The 10,895-nt window shown below is 42.4% G+C and overlaps 1 protein-coding gene across 1 annotated transcript; it reads right to left on the bottom strand.

The window, feature by feature from the left end:
- Window positions 1–3,601: 3,601 nt before the first annotated feature.
- LOC148507837 (cis-aconitate decarboxylase-like) lies at window positions 3,602–10,693 on the bottom strand. The gene is made up of 6 exons (XM_088445497.1): window positions 10,612–10,693; window positions 7,910–7,964; window positions 7,326–7,513; window positions 6,878–6,982; window positions 6,586–6,791; window positions 3,602–5,268 (listed from the first exon to the last, which is right to left on the bottom strand). The coding sequence occupies exons 1-6, from the start codon at window positions 10,630–10,632 to the stop codon at window positions 4,347–4,349; spliced, it is 1,497 nt and encodes a 498-aa protein (XP_088301623.1). The 5' UTR covers window positions 10,633–10,693; the 3' UTR covers window positions 3,602–4,346.
- Between the last annotated feature and the right edge of the window lie 202 nt (window positions 10,694–10,895).

Genomic DNA, 10,895 nt, shown 5'->3' with positions numbered 1-10,895 from the left:
GCCTATTCACTAAGCGGTGTTAGGAGACAGTGAAAAGTGATAAGGTGCCAGCCAATCAGCTCCCAACTGTAATTTTTCAAACACAGCCTGTGAGATGACAGTTGGGAGCTGATTGACTGGCACCTTATCACTTTCTTATCACTTTTCACTCTCTCCTAAAACTGCTTAGTAAATAGACTCCTAGCAACTGCCCAGGGCAATAAGGGTTCCATGGCACTGGCCCAATTTGCCCTTGGGCCTCTGCCCTGTTGAATGTCCTTCTGTCAGGGCACTGGGCTGATCCACAATGCTTTTTTAATGAAAGAACTAGTTGGAGATTTTGAGCAGTGGCGGCTCAAGGCTGGGCCGTCGCCCTGTGCACCGTAGCCTAAAGGGCGCAGCCCTGCCTGAACTCACCATCTGCTGGTTCTGGAAAATCCTGCCTTCCCAGCTGGTGTTATTTGGTATACGCTTAGGGGGGAGGGTGCGGGGCAGGAAAGGGGTGTGGCAGCACAAGACTGTGCTGGGTGCAGAGAAGCCAAGCGTCTGCCCTGGTTAGGAGACAGTGGTGGGCTGGGCCAGGAGGCAGGGTGCCATGTGCCCCCCGGGCCGCAGCGCCATGCGGGCCGTGGGCCACCTGTTTCTCTGTGACACAGGCTTCACCGCACATGTAGCGCTGACCAGACGGTCATCGCTACACAGGCTCCACCGCACATGTAGCGCTGACCAGACGGTCAGCGCTACACAGGCTCCACCGCACATGTAGCGCTGACCGGACGGTCAGCGCTACACTGACTAACACACAGCTGCCGGCTCCGGCAGCTGTGTGTTTGTTTTGATCAGCAGCCAATGAGAGTCTGACAGACTCTCATTAGCTGCTGCTGCGCAGGAGCCGCTCCATCATCCGGCTCCCGCAGTGGGTAATGGGAGAGGCATCATGACATCTCTCCCATAATGCAGTGGCCCGGCCAGGAGGACAGATGAAGGAGCGGATGGCGGGAGTGGGGATTCAGGTAAGTGTTTTATTTTTAATATTTTTTATTACGTGTGTCTACTGGGGGGGGGGCTGGCACTACAAGGGGGAGACCACTACTGGGGGCACTACTACTACTGGAGGCACTACAAGGGGGGGAATACTACTACTGGGGGCACTACAAGGGGTGACTACTACTATTGGGGGCACTACAAGCGGGGGGACTATTACTGGGGGCACTACAAGGGGGAGACTACTACTGAGGGCACTACAAGGGGGGGGCACTACAAGGGGGAGACTACTACTGAGGGCACTACAAGGGGGGGGCTACTACTACTGGGGGCACTACAAGGGGGGGGGCTACTACTAGGGGCACTACAAGGGGAGGGGACTACTACTAGGGGCACTACAAGGGGAGGGGACTACTACTAGGGGCACAGCATAGGAAGGAAGGGACTACTACTAGGGGCACTACATAGGGGGGGGACTACCACTGAGAGCACAGCATCGAGGGACCACTGCTGGGGGCTCTATATAAAGGGCAATACTGGGGGTACTGCTTAGGGGGAAGACTACAACTGGGGCCACTATTTTGGGTGCACTGCATAAGGGTTACCACAATTGGGGGCACTGCATGGGGGTGGACTGCTACTGGGGGCACTATATAAGGGGCTTACTACTGGGGGCACAAGGGGCACTGCACAGGGGGGGACCACTACTGGGGGCACAATATTGGGGGCACAAGGGGCACTACACGGGGGACCACTACTGGGGGCACAATATAAGGGGCTTACTACTGGGGGGCACTGCATAGGGGGGATCGCTACTGGAGGCCTGCATAAGGGGGTCTTCTCCTGGGCCACAAGCGGGCACTGCATATGGGCACTACGATAGGAGGGTTGTCCCTAATTTTTGTTTTAACTTTACATTAATCCCATATGGACCCACCTCCTCCCTGGAACACTTGAGGGGGTGGGGGGCGCCGTAGCACGCACGTTCTTCGGGCATCATGGCTACACGCTACTCCTCTGCCAGGGCCGCCTGCATGCATTTGCCCCCCAGGCTAAAAGTTGCCAGCCAGCCCCTGTTAGGGGACCTATTTAACTGAATGCTGTTATTTTAATGTTAACTGTGGTTTGGGAGGGGGACGGCTGTGCAAAGGGTAATGCTTATTCATAGTGTTAAATGTGGGTGTTATTGAGTTAAACTGGATGTGGGGAAAGAGATAGTTTGTTTGACTTTCCAGCAGCTGAGTAATACCTATCCTTCTTCCAAAGAGGACAAAGGAGTTTATGACAATAAAAGTATCAGTTTGTAACCAAACCTACAGTAACCGGTATGAAAGAGCAACACCACTGCACTGACTCTGGCAGGACTTTCCATATTTTGGGGAGCTGTCCTGCTCAATTGGGATCATAAGAAGGTATATACCATTATTTGATGGTGTGCCCATTACGAAGAAACCATGTGCATATAACAGAGGTGTTCACACTGCGGTGTGGGCAGTCAGCAAAGCATTGGTGACATCTATGGGAGTCATAGAGTTCCCCACCTCATGTAGCAGCAGTGGTGAGAGATTTGAATATGACTATACACCTCTTCCATAGTAAACTTCTGCAGGATGGAGCCTGTGTTATGGGGCTAGAGCTTGGGACACGCATGACAAAGGAATAATGGTGGATGAACATATGTGACAGAGTTAATGTGAGAAGGTTATACATCGCATATGCCTACTACACTATCACCTTGTCACATATGCTTACCTTGTCACTTGTGACCCAAGCTCACATGTGAAATGGGAGGGAAAAAGTGGGGCCATATGTGACGAGGGTAGGAGTAATGTGTGACTAGGAGAGACAGATGTGACCCAGAAAGAGGAGAGTGGTACGTACATCAGGCCATACGAGTTATGTGAAATGTACATTATGTGGTGTAGCACCTGTCTGCAGTCCATTGTGTGCCGCATAGTGTATCTTTCCGATATAACTGAGACTTGCATGTTGGGAGAGTACCCATGGCATACCTACAGCCAGGGCCAGATTAACAATGGGGCGGATGGAGCTACAGCTCCAGGCCTCCACGTAAAAATAGGCCCATTGTCATGACAACATAATGTTGACTAGCTATCTGCGCTCCATATGGTCAGCCATAAATCATAAGTAGTAAAATTGTATTTCTATTTACCTCACAAAATGAAGGATTTTTTTTCCTTTACATAATTAGGGAGACTTTGGAGCAGAGAGTATAACGGGGTACACGCCCACATGGCACTAGACACAACTACACAGCACTGGTCACGCCTCCTCTGCTTCTCATAATAGGCCCTTAGTCATTTTCAGCTCCAGGCCCATGTGGCCATCAATCCGGCCCTGCCTACAGCTCAGGGTCCCAAATCATCTTCGTCCACCACTGCAACTAACTCATTTAAATGACGGTGTGAAAATGCGCAGCATTCGTGCGCTACGTGCAAAACAGGTGATATCATTGACTGGCCGCAAATACAAATTTCTATTGCACCCCGGCCACTGCAATAACTGCATATTTGCACCAATTAGCTGGATTTGCAACTTACTTAAAATAAGGCAATAATAAACAATATATAGTTATACAAATAATGAAACTTTTAATGATAGAATCATCTTAAATTACAATTGTCCAACGTTTTAACACAGATATTATCATTGCTCCATTCAGTTATGCCCTATACTTTGAAAACACTGAAAATAATTAAATGAATGGTTCTTGGATAACAAAAAAACTGTTTATAGCAATTATAATGACAGTATTAAGTTAAATTGGATCATTATCAAATATACAAAGAAAATTATCTTTTTTTTTTTTCCATCATGCAAGAATCCCAGCGTTTCATATGTTAGGTTCTATATGTTTTACCTGGTATTTATAGATACACTCAAATCATCATAAGTCCTGCTCATAAATTTCTTTTTAAATATATATTTTAAATAAATCAAATCAAACACCAGCTGTTAAGTGTGTAGTAAAACATGTGAGAAAGTAAACCATCATTTCCTAACCCTTTCCTTAAGATGTGATTATCTACAGCCATGTTGTCTGATCACGACCAATATTCAGTGACACAAAGTGCCCCATGCTTTATTGATGTCGCTACTTCCTAATGAATTCTGAAGATATTGATGTGGTATACTTAAAAGTTGCCAAACTTTACTATAATCCTTTTTGTGTAATTCATCCGTTAACAGCTAGTTCACTTATTAATAAATAATATGCTAAAGTCCAGCTTTAGAATGTCTGTAAACTGTATTAAAAGTTCACAACACTTTACGTGTTTCATATTTTTGTATGTCATTCTGCCACCCATTATTCAATGTGCACCAATAACTCGGCATACGTAAATAAGAATTATTCTTATGAGTTATTGGAGTAGCAGTGGCAGTAGGGAGCTGTCTTTGACACTTTCTAGATTGTCTACTATCTGTATTACACCTTGCACCTGGTCTTCCTGCAGGACATGTCGGGCATTGGAGGAGAATTTCTTCAGCAGGGATTCCCGGCTCAGGGGTTTTCTCCAATGTCCATAAAAAGTGTCACATTTCCCTATAATCACATCCCCATTTCTCAGCAGCAGAGCCACCTCTGCGTACATCTTGTCAAAGTTGGCTTCATTATCTCCAGGATGCTCCACCACCACTTTGCTCAGGAGATCGTGGACTTCATTACGGAACATGGTGTCTTCATGGAAGGAACGGACGTTAACTTCACCATCTAGGAGTGTGGTGCAGGCATTGAACTGGAAAGAGTGGCGAGCCTGGTGTTCTGAGTCTGGATAGGGCCTGTCAATGTATTTGGATACTGGGACTCTAAGAACAATAGACTGAATATCGGATGGGTTGAGTGAGCCATATTGTTGGACAAATGTATTTCTAACTGAAGCAGCAGCATCAGCGACCCAGTGCATCCCTAGATGTGCAGGAAAAGACTTGAATGCAATGTCTTGCTTCTCCAGAATAAATTCATAATGTTTTCCTGGGGGAGATAATGGCTTAGGCTGGTAATCGCCATAAAAAGCACTAAAGCCAGCACAGCCGGGCACATCATCAAGTATGAGTGTATTGGCCTCCATTCCCTTAGCAGCCAGGATAGCAGCTTCCAGACCTAACCTAGTGGCATTGCCAATGTGCAGGGGCTTAGCCAGGGTGGCAGCATTTGCCATAGGAGCACCAGCAAGGGAGGCAGCAATTGCCAGGGCATGAGTGCATTGCTCTTTATCTAATGAGAGGAGATTGGCTGATGCTGCAGCACTTCCCATGGTGCCAACCACAGACGGTGGATGAAATCTGTAGTGAGAAAATATTATTACATTATATGTGTAACTGTAATAAAAAAAAAAAATAGTTAATAGATCTTCACAAACTGTTTTTCTTTTGTAATAAGTTAATGCCAGATAGGGTCCAAGCTAGGGACTAGAGTCTCCATGTTTCCAGGATAGTTCCTGTGTTGTCCATTAGCAGTCATTAATAAGGAATACATATAACAGGGATGTCCCAAAAATGTGAAAGGGACTGGGATGATCAGAGGCTGTTTAAGAGAGAAGGGGGCCCGTGTGCAGCCTCTGTACGGACCCCCTCCTCTCTGACAGCGCAGTAGACTCTGGCATTGTGCCAGCATCTCCTGCATATGTGCAGGTTTCCAGATACATAGCGCCCACACTATGTTCTTTACTACATGCACAAATCCCTGGGAAAATGGAGTCATTTTTCTATTGTGTTTAGTCTGCAACACTGGCCGACGTGGCGGGACTCTGGACAGGTAAGTATAAATATGGGTGTAGGGTGTGCATTGTGGTCTCCCTGGACCCATTATAGATATGCCAATGGGGATAATATAGATAGATTGTGATTATATATATATATATATATATATATATATATTGCAAATGGAACCCGGCACGCACCAGTCCTTTAACTTCCAAATTGCTCTGGTGCCCTCCAACGGGGTATTGCTCCCCACAAATAGTCCAAAACTTGCAAAAAGGCGGCACTCAGAGACTTCAATATACCTCTAATCGGTGTCTGACGGTGGATGGAGCCTGGCACACCATGGAGTGAGGTATGGAGTGAGTGTTTTTTCTTTTTAATTATCATGTTTGTATTGTTCCTGTTTATGTTTCCTTGAGAAAGGGGACAAGTTCACCGAAACGTCGACTATGACACAATAAAAGTTACCCCGGAGGGTCTTTCTTCACGGTATATTGAAGTCTTTGAGTGCTGCCTTTTTGCAAGTTTTGGACATTATATATATATATATATATATAGACACAGGACTTAATGGTGCCCTGTGCTGCCCGCATCCCCTTTGTGCATGATGTCATGTCACGCATAGGTGTGGGGTTGCCAGCACCTGGAAGTGCAGCAGTGCCCAGAGCATCTTCAAAATGCTGTACACATGGCAAGGTGCCTGTTTGTAGTGTCTGCAGGAGTCTAGGGGCGGCATTGCCATTGCAATACTGGCTGCAGGGTTTCGTTTCAGGCACCATGAGGCAGCAACGGTTCCACCCACAGGCACCGGTTCCACACACCTAGTTACGGCCCTGTTGATATACAAGTAAAGTAATTGGAAGAAAATGTAATTACCCATTGGGACTAAGTACTCACTTTTTAGGAATGCTCTTTGCTTCGCTGGAGAAACCCATAAGTCTTCCTTGTATTTCAATCCCTACATTGAAAGCCGTCAGCAGTTCCTCACCACTGATCTTTCTGCCATGTGACAGTATCTGTGACAGTGCCAGGATTGCAGGAAGCACGGCACCAGAAGGGTGTGTGGCAGGGTGCCACGTGTCATCAAAGTCCATGGAGTGAACCTATGGTGACAGGGAAATGATTAGATGGACTGAGCAACTATATAATAAATATTATTTTATTTTTATTTATAGTAAAGTCTACTTACAGCAACTCCATTGGCATAGGCAGCCAGGGTCGGAAAGAGCTTTAACCCTTTCTGTCCATAGACAGAACAAAGGGCAGAATTTCCATATGTTGAAAAATATAGGTCCTGAAGAAACGAAATAATATAATGTCAATACTTAAAGCAAATCTGAAGGATTAATTTATAATTAATTTTTATAACTAAGGAGATTAAATCCTGGTGCTCAGAGATAGTGGTTCAAAGTTTTATTTACTGTAATTCACTTTATTTTACTAGTTTATTGTTAGTGATTACTGATCTGGGGATGTAAGTGTCTATAAAACAGTGATGGCAAGTTTTTTTTTTTTCCAGAAAAGATACAACTATTAGTTTTTTGAAGGGTTTATTCATTTTCTAGTCCATAGTTCTGTAATCTCATCCCACCACCCCAGATGATTCAATATCACAGATCATGGCCATTATGTATTACCTGGCAGTATTTCACCACAATATTGAAGACATGAGTTGTGCTGCCGACCAGTCCGACCCCAATGCTGTCCAGGATCATGCGCTTACTTCTGTGCCGCACAATATCAGAGAGGTGATCGGGGCGGATCTCATGGATGAATGATGCAAAACTGTTGGTGACGGATTCTTCTACCTGGTGTCCTACAGCCACTGATAAGAGACATACCACATTAATGTTTGTTAGTGTAATAGCATCTACCATATATTAGGCATTAGTGCTTTGTAGTAATTACACAGTATACTGTATGCTAACAGTCTGAGCTTTATGGAAATAAATATGTATATGAGGTGGGCATGTACATCTACAAATAGAAAGAAAAGAACATTGGATAACACTAATCAGTAAAGCTCTCATTTATAATATTGAAAAAACAGACAGAGAAAATGATAATGTCTGATTGCAGCCACAACAATCTATCCCGAAAAGGACCAGACCAATGTCAGCCATTTTGAAGTAGTAAATGGGCAGTAGCAGGAAGACCACCCAATTATCTTCAAGGATAAAATTGTTGTAGTGAAAAATCAATTTTTGTATTTGATAATTACCTTTAGGAGTTGGCTTGTGGATGTGCCTTGATAGTTGGTGAAGTCTCTTTGTGTTCTAACAAGGATAAAAATATTCTGAGAATATTGTTTCTTAAAGTTAATAAAAATGTATATTAAATATAAAGTTATATAACAATGTTTCAAATTTGAAGTACGTCTCGAGTATGTCATGTCCCATAAACATTTCTGCTTGAGTCATTACATATTTTTATCCTGAATTCGGTCACTGTAATAGTACTCTGTAATCATATTGTATTGCTTGTTACAGCCACTAGAGGCTGCTCCACCTTCACAATCTCCGTCTTCTATTGCAAATGTGCCTATCCCTCTACTTTAATAATATGATTTATAATTCTATAATGAAGTAAAGCTTATACACTTTCCAATTATTTTGTTCAATAGGAACATATTGATGACAGAAATGATAATGGTGTAGTTCAGGAGTTCTCAACCTGTGGGAATTGCTGTAATAAAACGACAAGAATCACCCTTGTGATCCTCAATTAGGGCGCACCTATATAGTTATAAAGTAATAAAGAAGTATCCCAAGTTAGTATAAAATAATACTACACTGCTCCCCAAAAAAGCTATATATATATATATACAGAAATTTGGTGTAAAACGCTGGGTGCGCGTTTAGAGTTATAACCAACAGACATAAATAAATCAGCTGTAATTTATTACACTAAACATTAAAATTAAACTTTGAATATTTAAATGAATCCTAGTGGACCAACCTCAATGTCAATAAGTATGCTCACCTTCTTAAAGTCAATTAACAGGAGGGAATAGGATTGCATTATATTCCAAGCGTTTCCCCATCTCTATCCGGTAACAGTTTTCTCAGAGGGTAGGTCTACCCTCTGAGGAAACTGTCACCTGATAGAGATGGAGAAATGTGTCAGGGTGTCTTTTCCTGCGGACCTTTTTTTTGGATTTATGGACTTGCACAATTACCGCTGTATATTCCAAGTTGCAAAAAGGCGGAATACTGAACCCCATTACATCGGGTAAGAGACAGAATGTGATATCTCATGATATCTCATACCACAGTGCGGTGTATATGGAGTTACTGCTTGCTGTGAGACACCTGCTAATCGCAAAATACATTGTAGCATGGATTAAGTCTCCCTCTCTGGCTATATATACGTCTGAATTGTTAGAGTTGCCAGCTGACCTCTACCTTAAGACAAACAACAGCTATTACAGAGAATAATTGGGTGGAACAAAAACCCTGCATCTCAATATTAACTATCACTGCAGTGACACTTTAAACTGAGGAACCGGACCGGTGGACTTACCATTTGCTAGGAAGGCCCCTGGGAATTTTTCCGGCTCCATATGTTTTCTTGGAACTATTTCTCCACATGTGTTTAATTAATTATCTTGGAATATAGTGCAATCCTATTCTCTCCTGTTAATTGACTTTTAGGAGGTGAGCATACTTATTGACATTGAGGTTGGTCTGCTAGGATTGATTTTATTGGTCATTACTATTTTTATGAGTATTGTAAAGTTTAATTTTAATGTTTAGTGTAATATGTAGTGTAATTACAGTTGATTTATTTATGTGTTATTGGAGATAATCTCTCCAAGCGCCACTATCCCCTGGCCAATCAGTTTGTTTAAGGCGCCGACCCGGGTCTAAATGACACGGATAGCACCTTTCACACTAGAGTCGAGCCATCTACCCAGGTTGAAAGTCCCAGGAAAAACCCTGTTAGCTAGCAGGGTAGCTGACACGGAACTCTCAACCCGGATTGCACCTTTCAGACTTACGCCGTTGATGCACGTTCACCTGCAAAAACCCGGGTATTTGGCATAAGTCTGAAAGGGGTATTAATTCATACCTCAGTAAGTTTGATTATACAATCTGTGCACAACCATGGATATCCTTATAACATTTACTATTAGGGTGTCTTGAGGACCAAGTTTGGGAACCACTGATATATAGTATAATATACTTGTTACTACATATAATAAGAATTTTAGATATTATAAGTCATCACCTTGTCCTATTCTTTTTACGTAGACACTTTAAGCCTTGTATCATGAAGTTATTATACAACTCTTTGACAACTTTGTAAAAATGTTCTAAAATTTCTTTAAATTCCATCATCGATATTTTTTTTTTTTTACTATGAATACCTATCACAAATGCTGAGAGTATTCATTAGAATTCAAAGAAATGCTTCTTTGCACTACCGTTCCATCTTCCTACTGTACCTCCAACTGTTCCAGTAACATATTTATTCTTAGCCTCTGGTAGAACATTTCCCAAAGCAAACACACCTACTTGCCTTCATGTGACTTCATTCCGTTGTGTCTCTTTGTCATCAAACACTTATTTTCCCAATTGCACTGTCCTTGGATTAATTAATAAATGTAAAAAATATATATATATTTTTTTAACATCAATGATGCCCAGTGTAATTTGTAGCAGAAAATCGCCATATATGGAAATGGATCATGCTGGGAAGTTTAATATACTTGTAAATATATATGCAAAGATTGTATTAGTAAATCATACAAAAGTAAAATACAGCAGCAAACAGAACGAAATACCAATAAATGATTAAATATGACAAAAAGTTACAGATTGCAGCATATTTTCAGTTTAAGTTTTTTTTTTTTTTTTTTTTAACATTCCCTTTAGTAAAAGGTGTCCAATTTTATATGTACACCTTTCAAATAGTACTTACATGAAGAGCTGCAGAAAGCATCTTCAATAAGATGTGGCTTAAAATTCTGTGATCTCTTTTCTCTGGTGATGGCTAATTCTGTGTTGGTTGAAGTGATATTTATGTGTCAAATATATACAGCCTTATATCCTGGTGCTGATACTGTGCATGTGGGCGTTACACAAACAGCTCACACCCAGGAAACAGGTTCAGGTTTTGTGCTGGGGAATTTCTAGGAAGCAATTGCAGAAAACTGAAAGCAAATAAAATGTAATTATTGTTAGATGACTTAAGGCATTTTAATA

This window comes from Taudactylus pleione, unplaced genomic scaffold (genome assembly GCF_031769625.1).
Source record: "Taudactylus pleione unplaced genomic scaffold, aTauple2 ptg000381l, whole genome shotgun sequence".
Classification (NCBI taxonomy): Eukaryota; Metazoa; Chordata; class Amphibia; order Anura; family Myobatrachidae; genus Taudactylus; species Taudactylus pleione.
Note: the sequence above shows the minus strand (reverse complement) of the source record. Positions and strands in the feature narration are given on the sequence as shown.